Raw genomic sequence first — 16,328 nt, forward strand, 5'->3', positions numbered from 1 at the left:
TGAACTTTTATGACATAACTCTGTTTACTTCTTTGTTCCTTTAGCTGGTATTTTGGTTTCTGGCAGATCATTTTCTACTGATTCTGTCTTCCTCATTACAGGTAGTCTCTCTTGGTTGAAATGCTTACCACATGGAATATGTTTGCATGGTAATTGATATTAGATCACTTGCTTACATATTATGTTCCGCTTGCCTGCTTTTTGTGGGATTGTTTATATGTTTTGAAATGAATGTGTGCTTTGAAGTAATATGGCATGGTAGCAAGAGCTCTGTCCTTGTAGCCAGAGTACCTAGATTCAAATTCTCATACTGCTGTTTACTTCCTGTGTGACCCTGGGGAAGTCATTTAACTTCTCTCTATAGTCTCATCTGTAAAATGAGAGGGTTGGACTTAATGATCTCTAAGATTCCCTTCACCCCTCATTCCCATGGTACTGGGTTAGAGAGGGAGATCTGAGGCAGTTAATTTGATCTACTTCAATAAATACAGTCAACTCATGATTATTCTAGGAGCTATTAATTCATTTTACCTCATTTTTAGCCTGTGTAGTTCTCTTTGTCTTTTTATGCCTGTCAATATGGTACAGTGAAAACAGCACACATTTGAGAGTCAAACGAATTGTTATTGTTAGCTTTATGAATTTCGATTGTCACTTCTCTGGAAGAAAAGGGCATAGCTACGCCCTTCATAGTCTTCAAGAGGAGCTTTTCAAATCAGTGTGGTGTCATCTACAAATGTAATAAGCACATCATCTATGCCACAAGTATAAAAATATTAAACGGCACAAGTATAAGCACCAATTACTAGGGCTTGCTACTAGAGATGTTCTTCCAACTTGACATTGAACCATGAATGATTTTGTTTGGGTTTGGCCTTTCAACCATTTCCTAAACCAGCTAATTACTGTTACCTAGTCCACATATTTCCATCTTTTCCACAAAAACACTTTGTCAAATCCAAGTGAATTATATATTCAGCACTACCCTGATCTCCCATCTAGCAGCTCTTTCCAAAAAGAAATGATGGTACTGTAAAACTACCTCTTAATGATGAATGTAATCAATACTTCTTTTTCTAGATGTTCACCAACTCTCTCTTTAAGTTGAGTCAACAAGCTTAAGCACTTCAGTTAATCAGTAAACATTTAATAAGCATATGTTATGTGCCAGGCACTTTGCTAAGTTCTAGGGATACACAAAGTGAAAAGACAATCCCTGCCATTAAGGAGCTCACAGTCTAATGAAGGAGACAACAAATGAATATATAAAAACAATCTATATTTAGGATACATAAGAAATGGTGAACAGAGGGAAGGCACTAGAGTTCAGAGGGGCTGGGAAAGGCTTGTTGTTGAAAGTGGGATTTTAGTTGGGACTTAAAGGAAGGCAGAGAAGCCACTGTGCTTCCAGACACTGTGCTCAGCACTTAGATACAAATAAAGTTTCTGCCCTCAAGGAGATCACATTCTAATGAGTGAAACAACATACAAACGACTACATGTGAGAAATACGTAGGGTAAATTGGAGGTAATCTCAGATTCTGTGTTCTAGAATTTTGTCAGGAATTAAATTCAAACTCACTGGCTTATAGTTTGCAGATCTCATTGTGATAATATTTGCACTTTTCAAATTCTGTGCACCTCTCTCATTCTTCATGACCTTTCAAAGATCACTATTGACAGCTCATTGATGACATATCTGCCAGTTTTTCTAGCACCCTAAGATGTCATTTATTTGGACTTGAAGATTTGAAGTCTTCCAAGACAGCCAGGTGCTTTTTTGCTATCTCCCTACTTATCTCTGCTATTAACTCTGTATTAGCATTTTTTCCCTGTCTTTTCCAGTCTCTCAAGATCATCCTTGGGAAGGAAAACAGAAACAAAAGTTTAACTATTCTGCCTTCCTCCATCATTTGTTATCCTCTTCCCATTCCTCCTTTGACTCTCCTATTTTCTCCCACTTAGCTTTAAAAATCCTCTTTTTCTTGTCCTTATCTTTTCTCACCAGCCTCAGGTTCATTCTGAGCATTAGCTCTCCTGTGATTCCATGACTTTTCTGCTGTTGGGCAACAAATACATCATTGGTTCATCTGGTAAAGGAGAGTGTCACAACTCTCTTCTCAAAGGAGGTATTGGTTTATCTGTGGCTGTGTTATCTAAGATATTTGTATGTCCCTTGGCAAGTTATTTTTCCTCTCTGGGTGCACTTCACAGAAGGTTGGAATTGGAAGGATCAAGTGAGATAGTTAATGTAATGCCTCAATGCTATAGATAATCAAGAGATGACTGTATTCTATATTACCTATGACTACATGTAATTTTGCATAGTACATACCATTTGACTTATTGATTTCCAGTGTTTCCTGTAGTACTATTTTTGGGACTTATGTGTGAATATGCATGTATTATTGTTTTTAAAATACCTTTTAGACATTCCAAGCATGTTTCTTCTCTTTTTGGCATCTGACTTCCTTCAGAAATGAACCCCCAAAACACATAATAGATCTTTGGAATCTATTCAAATAGCTAAAATGTCTCAAAATACAGTGGAAATACTGTACAAAACTGTCATGAATCAATGTGATATTACTTTCTTTTCAGTGAGCTCAGATAAGGAAACATGGTATAATGGGAAGACTATTAGGTTTGAATCAGGAATCCTGAGTTTGAGTGTTGGTTCTACCACTTTGCGTCAATGTTGGGCAATGTGTAGTAGTGCCTCTGTGAACCTCAGTTTCATCATCTGTAAAGCAGGGATGCAGATATGTGTATTCCTACCAAAGTTTATAAAATTGTGAGCTAACATTATTATCTGTATCTTGCTAAGACTAAATTCTAAAAGCTATCATCAACCATAACCCAGTAGAACTAGGATCAGTTCTTTTTTTCTTATCATGTCACTGTCTTTAATGAGAATTAAAGAAGATAAAAATTATTTAATTCTATTACACTTTTTATTATCAGCAAAGAATGAGGATCAGTATATGATTACCTGGTTAGCCACTTTTTAAGAAGTAATTGATAGAATTTTTTTGGTGTTTGGCTAAGTGAAATGTTATGACTGTAGAACTCAGTATAGCATATTAATAAACATTCCAATTTAAGACTGAAGTATATCACCATTCCCAAGATCTTTTATATGTGATCTTTTATGAAATGGTAGATTTTGGTATATTCTTATTTGTTGACAATTTAGTATTAATTATCATGACCTTTTAGTGTTCATATCTGTGTGTGTGTGTGTATATTTACTCCCATTGCTTTTATGAAAAATCACCACACCATTGGAGCTGGTTGCTAATTTACTGATTCTGTATTTTGTTTTATACTGGGATAATAGTTAAAACACAAGACGATGGAACTCACTCGTGCTTGCCAAAAACAGTATGAACTAGAACAAGAATTGGCTTTTTATAAAATTGATGCCAAGTTTGAGCCACTAAATTATTATCCACCAGAGGTAAGTCATTAGCAACTCTTTGTGCTTCTGTGAATCAATCAGATGTGTATTAAACCAAGATACAAACGTTTTTATTCAACATTATTCTGATTTCTCACCTTGAGTAAGGCATTAAACTTCTTTAAGCCTCAGGTCCTTCACCTGTAAAATGATAAATTAACCAGAACTTGATGATCTCTAAAGTCCCTTCCAGCTCTAACATTCTATGTTTTAAGGGCCTGTTCAACTCTGATATTCTATGTTCTAAGGTCCCTTTCAGTTTTAAAATTCTCTTCTGTGTTTTAAAATTTTATTTTCTGAGAACTCTTCCATTTCCAATATTCAGTGCTGTGATATCTTACCAATTTCTACCAGTGTTAATATTTGGTATTTTTATAAATTTTTAAAATTCAATTTATAAATTTCTAAAATTCATGGAATGCTACAATTCTCTTTAACCCAATAATAAAATGATGTTTGACTGATTTGAATTCCTTTATGAAATCACATATTGCATAATAATATGATAAATTTACTTTTGCAGTATGCTGAAATTTATGATGTCCCAGGTGAAAGTCCTTATATTGGTAAATCCAGATATAAAAGAAATATGTATATCACTGAAGGTTATATTGGTGATAATGCCCAGCCAATACAGATTCAAAAAATGGGACTTTATAAAGAAGAACTTGTAAATGAACAAGTCTCAGTGAAACATGCTGAAACACTGGATTTACACCTAAAAGATAAAGAAGACAAAATAAAAGCAGGTAAATCTATGTTTTAACTCCTGCCCTTTAAAAACAAAAAAAGGTAATTTAATCTAATTTTATTTTGTTTCCTAATTCTTTAATCACTTAAACATTGATTCTTTGTTTTCATTTATTCATTCAGCAAACAGGTACAAAAAATTAAGTGATTGCTACATGCAGGAAAATTACTAGGCAGTGGGGGTGACACAAAGATAAATAAAATGCTCTCCCTGTTATCAATGAGTTTATAATCTAATAGAGAAGATGAGATATTCATAAATAATATTCCACATCCTCTCTGGATTTTTGTTTCCATCATTGTGAGCTCTTCCCTTCACCTGCATAGATCACAACCTTTCCCTCTGCCATGTTTTATATTCCAGTATATATTGTTCATATAAATGCATGTGCCATATATGGAGAGTACTATAAAGGATCTGAGGAAGGCAAAATCAACTGTAGCTGGGGAAACCAAAAAAGTCTTCTTGGAAGAGGTGTAATTCAGAATTTCAGTAGTTAGAGATGTGGGAGCATAGTCCAGTCATATGGAATGATGTAAACAAATGCTGTAAGGTGGAAGAGAGTGAGGGATGTGTTTGGAGAATAGTGATAAGTCATGCTTGACAAGAGTGTGGAGGGAGCAAATATTGTGAGATAGCTAGAAAGTTCAGTTGGGGCCTTTGATACCAGGATAAAGAGATTTTATTTTATCTTGTAGCCAGTGAAGGTTTTGAGCAGAGTTGTGGCATAATCAGAGCTGTGCTTTAGGAAAGTTTATCTGGTGGCCTGTGCTGGGCAGATTAAGGAGAAAACAAATGTAGTTGTATTGTGTTGAAAGTATAGTGGATTCAAGATATTAGTTCTTTAAACACACTGTGTAGGCTTCATTACAGAGTACTTTCCTTTTTCACAAAGTTGGTTATGCTACTAGAGATAAATCATCAAAATGGGGGGCATAATTGTTAAACTCTCCTTAGGTTATCTTTATCCTTCAAAATTAGTGTTATAGCAAGGTTCTTCTACATGAGAATTTGAGAACATCAGTCAAAATCAGTCCTCTAAGTATCACCTCTATACTTTGCTCATACCAGTGATGTCAAACTCAAAAGAAACAAGGGCCACTAAATCAAACATAAGGATCCCTGCAGGCTATATATTAACTTAGAAAACCACATATTAACATAATCTGTTTTATTATATTTTTATTTATTTTGCTAAATATTTCCCAATTCATTTTAATATGGTTCTGATCTCACTTGGGAGTGTTGTGGGCTGTGTGTTTGACATGTCTGGCTTAGACCATTCCTTATGCCTAGAGTACTTTCCCTATCATCATGGTCCATTGAAATCCTACCCATTCTTTTAGGCCCTACTCAGATTCTCACTCCTTCAAGAAATTTTCCATAGTCTCTCTCCAAGTAAGTAATGACCATTCCCATCCTAATAAGTAATGACCTGGTAAGTAATGACCATTGCTCTCCTCAACCTCAATATATTACATCTCTCTTAGTTTTCTCTTCTATTATACACTTTTATTTTGTTGATATTTGTGTATAGGTTGTCTCATATCAAATGTTTAGTTCCACAAGAACTAGAACTGTATCTTAGCTATCTTTCTGTATTTTCTAGTGTTTAGTGCACTGATCTGCAGTATATTCCATATAAATTCTTATGGAATTAATTGAATCAAATTGAAGCTATATTTCTAATTCAAGGGAACTAACTTTACATTAATTCATGTAAATGATATTATTCATTGTTTTAACACACATTGTAAAATCATTCATCTGAAAAATGAATGTTTCATTTTAATTTACCAAAAATTAAGTGCCTACTATGTGCCAAGTACTATGCCAGGTGCTGGGGATACAAAAAAAAAAATAACAAAAATTTAAAAAATAAAATAAAACCAATCCCTGCCTTCAAAAAGCATGTGCATAGAAATTTAAATAAAAAACTTACACAAAGCAAGACACTACCAAAAGGGAGAAGAGGTTCAACAAAGAAAAACTTCCTGTAGGAAATAGCACTTGATCTGAACTTGCAGGAATCTAAAGACTCAATTAATCAGAATTTAGGAGCTATTTTTTTTTCCAGCTGTGAGGGTCAGCCTTGCAAAGCCATGGAGTGTGGAAGCGTAATGCTATATTTGAGAAATAGCAAGTGTGGCAGTTTGGCTAGAATATAAGGTCTATAAATGAGAGTAAGGTAAGTCTGGAAAGGTAAGCTCCAACCAGATTATGAAGGGCTTTAAAAGCCAAACAGAGCAGTTTGTATTTTATCTTAGAAGTAAGAAGCCACTGCAGCTTCTTGTGTAGGATAGCACGAATCATAGCAGGTGGATTCATATTTTTCTCACAGACCCCAATTAAGATGTTGATTTGATTTTCTCATTATTTCACCCCTTACCAGGAGCAGGGTGACTCTGAGTCTTTGTCCTGGTCTGGTCAGGGTGACCAAAGGGCCTGATGGTGAGAGGCCTGATATCTCAAGGCCCCTGCTGGTTATGAAAGGGGAAGTTGGTTAATTTACTTTCCCTTTGTTAGCAGAGTGGGGTGGAGTGACTGGAGTTTGCAATGAGAATGAAGAATAGGTTTAGGAAGAGTGATGGAAGGATAGGAGTTAATAGTCAGAAGAATTTCGTCATCCTAGATCATGGAGGTGGAAACTCTTATAGACAATGATGAGATTGAGCCTATAATCATCCCTATGTATAGCTGAAGTAAAGTGAAGGTGCAGGTCATGGCACTTGAGAAGATGGATGAACCTGGGAACTAGGACGTTTTGAAGTATGTTAGCAAGTGTAAGGAAAGGGACTGAGGTGGAGAGGATGAATGTGAGACAGCTACTTAACTCCTTGAAAAAGGAGGGAAAATGACCTTGGGTCCAGCAGATAATTCCCATAAGGGTCTGCATAGTGTGATGTGTCTGGATGTCATGAAGCTTAAGGAAGGAAAGGTTACTCATTGATAGCAGCAAAAGTTTGGAGATCATAGTGAAAAGCAAGGAGTGTTCCTGTTCTTCCTGTTCCAGAGGGGTGTAGTGCATGGAACAAGGTACATCTAGTACTGGAGAAGAGTATCCAGGGATACATTCTATTCTGAGAAGAGCTGTGTTTCTATGATTGGAAGGAATTGGTTTAATATAAAGTGATGCTTTGGCGTAGTGGATAGAGACCTGGCCTCAAAGCCACGAATGCCTGTTTTCAAATCCTACCTTTTGATACATAGTGGCTGTGTGTCACTGGGCAAGTCACTGAGTCGGTGTTATAGGGAATTTTCCAAGAAATTAAGTTGCAGAGAAGATGACAACCTGCATTGGTTAAGGGAATTTCCTCAAGTGAGAGTTCCATTTACCAGTGAGATGACAGATCCAGTCACTACCAGTATGCCTATGCTGATGACATCAAGTTAATTGGTATTTTCAAAAAACCAAATACTGGTTGAGTTCATTTTGTTTTATTGATTTGGGGGAGTTTGCTGATTTTTTTTTGTGATTACTTTTTGTATATTAACATATTCAATTCTTTTCTATGTAAGTTCTTTTTTTCTTTTCCACTCTTGATAATGTGTTCAAAAATAATAATTTTCATTTGAAAACTAAAAAAATACAAAAACACAAAGGGATACTTGTTAACAATAGAGTAGTAGTCCCAGAAGGCACTGTGGAAGGAGAAGACAGAACATGATAGCAATATAGGAGAGGTAAGGTATAGGTGGATAGGAAGGTGGAAACAAGGAATAATAGTAGAGCCAAGTGGTTTTTGTAATCTTATGTAAAAGTCAGCTCTGGAGAGGAGCAAGAAACAGTTTGCCTAGCCGTTGGACGGTAGTGTATCACATACTTCCCAGTAGCAAGGGGAACTAGGCCCCAAATAAGATATGGATTTAATTATTACCCCCTATATTGGGAACAGGTGGCACTGTGTTCAGTGGGACTGATCTAGGCTGGGTGGCCTATTGGTCAGTGGTGAAAAGCTGTTTGTGGAGAGCTGAAGGGATTTATTTTTTTCACCTTATTAGTTGGGATAACTCTGCCCCAGGCCTCAACCTGATGCTGAGAGAGGTCAAGATATGGTATAGTAGAAAAAATCGGGAGAACTGAGTTCGTATCCTGGTTCCAACAGTTACTTAACTATGCAATCCTGAGCAAGTTATTTAGTTGTTCTTGGCTTCAGTTTCCTTTTCTGTAAAATGGAACTGACGACACTGGTACTGCCAGTAGAGGAAGGTCTTTGTAAACCATAAAGTGCTATATAAAGTGAGTTATTATTAGTAGGGTTTAGGTCTGGTTCTGGCAATTAGTTGTGGGACTTGAGGAAACTTTCTCAGAGTCTCTCTTTGTTTCCCTATAAAACAAGGGAATCAGGCTCCATAATTTTCTCTAATGGCCCTTCAAGTTATGTGATCCTGAGTTCCTAGAGGAAGATGAAAAGTTACTTTTGTTTCTAGTATGTTTTGTAGTAAAATCTTTTTAACGAGAGTTTAGTGGGGGGAAAGAGGGAGTTAAGTTGCAAAAAGGCAGTATTTGATAGCACACATGCTCCATTTTTTCTTTGCTTCCTTTGTAGCCCAAGCCCAGTTGAAAAAACTGCATAATGAAATGGCAAAGGCTGAGCAGAACATTTTAAAAGCAACAGAAGAATTTAAACAACTGGAAGAAGCCATAAGATTGAAAAAAGTATGTAAGAGCGAAACAAAAATGCAAAAAAAAAAAAGGCATCAACCTAAAGAGACATTAATATAGATAAATAGAATAGTATTTGTTTTGTATATGGCCTCTTTTTAAAAAAAATCCAACTTCTAGGTTTCCTGAAATATAGTTCTCTGGGTGATGAGTTTTTGTGTATGAATGATGATTAGCTTTAATATCCTAGGAGCAGTGAAATGGGGGGAATGATTTCCTGTGTAATGTCTTCAAAACATCATAGCATAAACAGTATTCTGAGGTTTCACATAAAGGATCCATGATAATGTTTCAAATAGTGTCCAATATGTCGGTAGAACAGAAGGAAGTTTTTTTCACTAGAAGATAAAAAGTCACCCAAAGCAGACAAAGTATTTGTGTATCTTGAAGATGATACCATGCGTGTGATAGCCATCCACGTGTGTTATTTTTGAGCCTCCACTCTAACACCTGGAAATTGGTTTGTCACTAAGTAAATACCCACAGAACAGGAAGAATAGAATTTTCTGACATGAGAAATATGTTTTTATAACAAGTAATATTAAAAACCATTCTTTGTTGTACTCTCTCAGTTTCTTAGCTTGCTTACCCCATCTTGGCTCTGTTGTGAACAATGGAAATTAGATGCATAATATAGAAACCTCAATACTGAAGGGTTTTGAAGCAAACAAAAAGTGTTGTGGTCTTCTCTGTTCTTTTTCATAACATTCTTTTCAATGCTTCAACCATTGTTCAAACCACTTTTTTTTTTCTTTTTTTAAAGCCAAACTCTACTCATTAAAGACTGCTAGACATGGTGACACATGAAGCTCTGAGTTCCAAACTTGGCTCTGACATTCACCAGCTATTTCTTTGTCTATAAAATGAGAGATAATAATACTTGTTTTACTACCTCACAGTCTTGTTGTGAGGGAAGTTCTCTATAAACTTTAAAGCGCTATAGAAAATATGAGTTCCCAGTAGTAGAAGAGTACTTGAGTGGGTTTGTGTTTCAGGTAAAATGTCACCAAGTGTTTTCTATGAATGCATAGATGCTCTTTTGCTTCATGAAGCCTGCTTTAAATGGAGCATCTAGCTTTTCGGTGCTTTAGTGTGGTGAGAAAGAAAGAAAACAGTTGTCTTACTCTGTCTCTATTTGAAGTATTATCACAATCCCAGTGCATTTTGTGCTGTGTAAGCTGAGGTGGAAAGGTTGCACTGAGAGCCACACAAGACTGAATCTGGCCTTATGGCTAAAAACTCTCTACCCCTGCTTTTTGGTGGAATTTCCAACATTCTTGTTACGTTACAAAATTCGCTGCTGTAAATTGTATGTCAGTGTTTTCTCTCCGTGCTTAGTTGAACATATGGGGTTTTTTTTTAATTTGCTTTTGTGCACATTTGTTTTTTAGATTTCTGAAACAGAAAAAGGAGTTCTCCTCAAACAATTAAGTGGTAAGATAAAACTCCTAAATCAGTTACGTCAGGAATCAGTCAATCTAGAAATGCAGATGGAGAAACAGAATACAGAAATAACAAAAAAAGAGATGGAAATAAAGGATGCAGAAAATACTATAGATAATCTAGGTCCCACAGACCCAAGACATGTAAGTAAGTTAATGACTATATTAATAATACTTGATAGCAACCTGAATATAGCTGTTTTACTTTTAGAGTAAAGTCATAAGTTTACTTATAGAGTTTAACTTTTCACTGTTTGTGTGTGTGTGGGTGCTCGGGGTGTAGCAAGGAAAAAATTTAGTGAAAGTCCACAATAGTAACCACTCTGGATCTTGATTTGATTAGCTAGAAAATTAGCTAGAAAAGGGTTGGATCAGATAATTTCTGTGGGCCCTTCTGGCTCTACATTCTGTGTCCTGTGTTCTAACATTCTGCATTCTAGTATTCCTTTCCTGACATTCTGTGTTCTAAGGTCTCTTCTCCTTCAAAGTTCCCTTTCATTTACCCTCATTTTTCTTTCTCTTCCATCCTCTTCTTTATGAGGTAGGATGGTAGAGATGAAGTGGCAGAGAAGGAGGCGGAAGGACCTTATGATTTCTGAGGCTCCTTCATAGCTCTAGTGTTCCAAATTCTAACAATCAATGTTCTGAGGTCTTCTGTAACCATCTTTTAAAAACTAACTCAAATACTAACCTCTCCATGAAGTCTTCCCTGATCTCCCAGTGTGAATCCCAGCCTTCCCCTTCAGACCTCACCTAGCACATTGTACCCTCTATCATGTTTTTCACAAAATAGTGTGATTTATGTGTTTGTATATCTATATAATAAATATATTTAAGCTTATAGATATATCTGTATGTGGGGGAATAGCTATATACTTGAGGGAGAAAGAGAAGTTAGCAATAGTGAGCCCCCTCAAAATAAAAAGAAAAGAGGGCTATTGAAACAATTTTTTAAATGCACAGAAGAGAACAAAAAGAAGGTCAGAAGGAAGCATAGACAAGCAGGAAGGTTTTGAAAGTGTTGTGTGGAATTTATTATATATGTGCATTTTTTTAAAGCAAGCAGTATGAAATAGAAAATCACAACTCCTCATACTGTCCTCTTTTTGTGTTCTGCTATGTATATGGAAATGCTCGTTTATTTTCATGTTTAAGTTCATAATAAAACAGCAAAAAAAAGGAGGGGAGAGTTGTGGTTAGGAAGAATTTTGTCACCCTGGAGCCAACCTGATGAGGAGCATTTTCATACTTAACTAAGCTGGTCTTTAGGTGTCAGGCTTAGTCTGTCCTGGTACCATACTTAAATATAGATATATTTTAGAATATATATATATACATTTAAATATATAGGTTATATATAATATCTAAATGTTGAATTTCCTCCATTATCTACCACAGTATTGTGTACACAATAGTTACTTAATAAATGTGATCCAAATGACTGTACCAAAGATCATCATTTTCAGGGATCTTATAAATGCTAGATTTTTTAAAGAACAAAAAGTCTAAATGTGGTGAATTTGGGCCTATAGTGAGGAATAGCCATTATTAGAATGGTGTACCTAAATTTCAGTGCAACTATAAGCAAGCCTGTGTTAGTGGGAATGGTGCATATAAACCACATTAGCCTTCGTGACCTCTTTGCTTTTGTTCCAACAAATACAGATCAGTTCCAAAGTCTCAAATGTCAAAATTTGTTAAATGATAGCATTCCATGGAAAGGTAGTGGAATGAGCACTATACTTGGAGTACAGAAGACTTAGCTTTATGTCCTAGTTCTCTGTATGAACTCATTGACCAACAATGTCTCTAGAGGACATATGATATATGGTATTAACCCCCTGATAGAGAGGAGATGAATTCAAGATCCCAAAAGGGACATATATTTTTGGACAAGATCACAGTATAGATTTGTTTTGCTTGACTATGCTTGTTTGTCTTGAAGGTGTTTTTTTTCCCTTCTCTCTGTTTTTGACTGGGGAAGGAGGAGGAGAACTTTAGGGAGGAAAAGAGAAGTTAGCAATAGTGGTTGCCACCCCCCAACAAAAAAAGAGGGCTACTGAAACTTAAAAAATACACATAAGAGAACAAAAGGAAGTTCAGAAGGAAGCATAGGCAAGCAGGAAAGTTTTAAAGGTAAAGTGTGGAATTCATTATATATATATGTAAATTTTTTTCTTTAGGTAAACAATATGAAATAGAAATTCAAAATTTCACATACAATCCTCTTTTTGCGCTTTTCTGTATATATGGAAATACTCATTGATTTATTTTCATGTTTAAGTACAGAATAAAACAGCAAAATAAAAAGGGGGGAAAGTTGTGGTTAGGAAAAAAAATTTTGTCATCCTGGATCCAACCTGAACGAAGCTGGTCTTTGGGTGTCAGGCTTAGTCTATCACTGGTACCATACTTAAAGCACTATATAAATATGAATAATTTCTTAATAAGGCATAACGAGATTAATCATTTTAACGTTAGATCACAATCTATCCAGGTTTTTAACGGAATTCAGAACTCTACTTTTTTTGAAAAAAGAAAAAGCTACAATTGGAAAGTAGAATCTATTTTAGCTTATAAAATTTTACGAGAGGCACAAAACTCCCTTGAGCAGATATAAAACACAATTTTTATTCATCTTTGTGTTGAGTATTTCTCCTCATCTAAACAAAAAGAAGCCAGTTCCTCTCAGACTATCTTCTTGGTAAGCTGAGCTCTGTTGCAAACCCAAAGCTTCATTGGCTCTTCCCCCTAGCTTCCTGTGTTGTGATTTAAAGCACAGAGGGTAGAGACCAGCCCACAGAGGCAGTTGGTGATTGGACGAAACGTCACTGGCTGCTCCTTCTCTACTGAGAATGTAGTCTGAAGCTATAGGAAGTTACTGAGCCTCAGGTTTCTTGGAGAAATTCAACTGTCAGAGAGGAAAGTGCAGATGAAATAGAAGAAGGAATTAAGAAGTACCTAGCCTACGTTTCCCAGGTATTACTGTTTATTTTTAAAAGGAGGGATTCTTGGGCTAAAGGAGGGGATTCTTCCCTGTCCCTGTCCCCGAAAAGCAAAGAGAATACTGGGTTGTAAGTTCCTGTTTTTTTTTCAGCAGTCCTTTTGTGACCTCCACAGCAGCAAAAAATTCATTGTCTGGCTAGTACTGTTGTTTAAACTGTTCTCTACTGTTTTAAAAATAGAATTGATTTGTATATTGAATTCTCTTTTTGTGTTGCATTTAAAAAAAAGCATCTAATGGAGGATTAACTACTAAAATGAAAAAAAGAGTGATATATATTGGGGTAGCTTTCAATGTAATTTTGTTTTTTAGTCCGAGTAGGTACCCACAGAGTGCATGCACATACATGTGCACGCACACACACATGCACACACACGTGTATATTAACTTCAGTGTTTTAGTCTACTAGCACACACCCCACTACAGAGAGGTAGGTAAGAACTGTTTATTTCCTTTAAAGATATGCAGTTTTGTTGGTGTGTATATTCCCTCCACTGATCATAACTCCTCTTGTATTTGAGAGCTGCTAATAGACAGAAATATAGTAGTGTGAAAAAGACAAAAAATTTTGGAAAAAAAATTTATTTTGTTATTATTATAATAGTTCTTATTTTAATTAATTTTAAATTTTAAATTAAATTAATTTGAAATTTAAAGCTTTAAATTAAATTAATTTTAAAACAATTGCTTTAATAATTATAATTATTATTTATATTGTTATGTTATTCTAATCTTATTAGGATACTGTTCTTCAGAACCTAAACAGTAGATGAAGCAGGTATACATTTTTCCCCATCGTTCTGGTCTGTCTTCCTGTCTTTATGCCTTACTCATGCCATTATATCCTCCATTCCTTGAAAAGTTCACCCTTATTCTTCTTCTATCTGATAAAAATGAACTTTCCCTCCTTAAATTTATCATAATATTTTTTATGGGACCTCTTCTTTGCTACTGCTCTTCCTTTTATTGCAGTTATTTACATAATTGTCCTTTTTCCTCTTTAGGGTACATAAGGTTCTCGAGAGCAGGGGCCTGTTGTTACATCTATTTTTATGTTCTTAGCACCTAGTACAGTACCTTGCATATAGTAAATCTTATTACATGTTTTTAAATTTAAATGATTTAAAATTGAGAAACGTTTTGTTTCTGTATATTCAAATGGATCCTAAGCTTTGAGCTATAGCTTCATTTGGGCTGTAATATAACCTTACTTGTGTGGTGATTTATTTTTCTGTGCTTCTGATCATATGGGGCAGATATCCACAACCAAGGGAATAGGGTGTGAACTTAAGCACAAACTTTCCCTGGGGATTTTTGTAGCTATATGAACCATTGCGTAAGGGAGTCCCATGTGCTCCCCAATACCCAAAGTGGCAATTTGGTGCAGTGGAAAGAACACTGGACTTACAATCTGGAGACCTTGGCTCCTTTGCTCACTTGCTTCGTTGTGGTCATCTCTGCAATTAATTTCACCTTTCTGGGATCCAGGTCCGTCATCTGTAAAATGGAAATAATAATCTATACACTTCACACATTGCAGGTTCTTATGAAGAAAGTATTTTGTAAACTGAAAAGTACTGTAGAAATGTGACACCTACTTACTATTATAGTTGTGGTCTTATATACCAAAATAAGTTGGTAACCTTTAAGGATTATTTTAGCTAGAATACAGTGTTGAATTTATGAAGCCTTTTAAAGTTAGTGAAATATTGCTTTCTTATACACAATTGCAAGAATAAATCCTAATTTCAAAACAGTAATCATTCCCCTGGTTTTCTTTACCATAATGCCCTCCTTCAAAAATCACAACCAATGTTGCTGTTTCTAATAATACCTCTTATTTATATGAGATTTTATAGTTTTATTCTTAAAATAGAGGACTTTTCAGAACTTTTTTTAAAAAATCTTTGCAATCCATAGATTCATGTGGAGGCTCAGAAGAAAAACAAAGAGCAACAGCTTGACAAAATGAACAAACAGTATCAACAGCTCGAATGTCGATTAGATGAGATCCTTTCCCGGATTGCTAAAGAAACTGATGATATTAAGGATCTGGAGCAACAACTCACTGACGGTGAAGATCTTATTATTAATCATGGTCATTTCCCTGAGTCATTTTCAATATGGATACTGTATTATGTTTTAGAAACTGAATCAGTTTCAGTAAGGATCTCGTGTGCTAGAAGCCGCTTGAAATGGAACTAATCCAATTAGCTTTGTTCTATCATTGTATATATTCTTAGATCCCTTTCCTTCCCTAAAGTCCCTTAAGTGAGATAATATTTGTAAAGCGCTTAGCACAGTGCCTGGCACCTAGTAGGTACCATATAAATACTTATTCCCTTCCCTTTCCTTCTCTTCCTCCCTTCTAGCTCTTAAAAAAAAATCTGTGACCCCATAGTGACTGACTCTAGATTAAAAGAAGCAGTTCCAGTGTACTAGAGATAGCACTGGATTTGAAGTCAGATGGCTTCTAAGTCCCAGCTTTGCTACTAACTTACTGTAGGACATTGGAAAAATAACTCGCCTTCCCTGGGCCTCAGTTTTCTCATCTGTCAAATGAGAATAATAATGCTTACATTAACTGCTTCCAAAGGGGTATTGTCAAGAAATAAATAAAATGAGATTACTTACGTATATTACTTTATAGCCAGAGTGCTGCATTAATGTCAGCTTGTTGTGATAATAGTTATAATTATTAATTGTCATAATAAATGTGTCTCAATTATGTTACACATTTATATAACTTGTTTACATTATATATAATATGTTGTATATAAATAATATATAAATATTATTTATATAATATTTCAGTGGATCAGTGGGTGATCTTATCAATGTTGGTGTATGCTCCAGCACTGCAGATAACTATCTATGCCTTCTCTCCTTGTGCCTCTCTTATCCATATAATTGCATACCTACTTCACAGAGTCTGCTGAATGCCATTCAGACCTTCTTCTAGGTCTCTTAATAGTACATGGGATAGAGCACCCAGGCTGTCCATT

General features: G+C 35.5%; 1 protein-coding gene across 7 annotated transcripts in view; it reads left to right on the top strand.

The window, feature by feature from the left end:
- The window catches only part of LOC114046958 (centriolin-like), a 94,212-nt gene that overhangs the window by 16,171 nt on the left and 61,713 nt on the right, over positions 1 to 16,328 (top strand). For all 7 annotated transcript variants that reach the window (XM_027867613.1, XM_027867612.1, XM_027867607.1 and 4 more), the window contains exons 8-12: positions 3,341 to 3,460; positions 3,984 to 4,209; positions 8,762 to 8,871; positions 10,269 to 10,463; positions 15,244 to 15,397. In XM_027867613.1, coding sequence (XP_027723414.1) covers positions 3,341 to 3,460; positions 3,984 to 4,209; positions 8,762 to 8,871; positions 10,269 to 10,463; positions 15,244 to 15,397 — 805 coding nt within the window. The remainder of the gene's footprint in view (positions 1 to 3,340; positions 3,461 to 3,983; positions 4,210 to 8,761; positions 8,872 to 10,268; positions 10,464 to 15,243; positions 15,398 to 16,328) is intronic.

The sequence above is a fragment of the Vombatus ursinus genome, unplaced genomic scaffold (assembly GCF_900497805.2).
Source record: "Vombatus ursinus unplaced genomic scaffold, bare-nosed wombat genome assembly UNPS02014786.1, whole genome shotgun sequence".
Lineage (NCBI taxonomy): Eukaryota > Metazoa > Chordata > Mammalia > Diprotodontia > Vombatidae > Vombatus > Vombatus ursinus.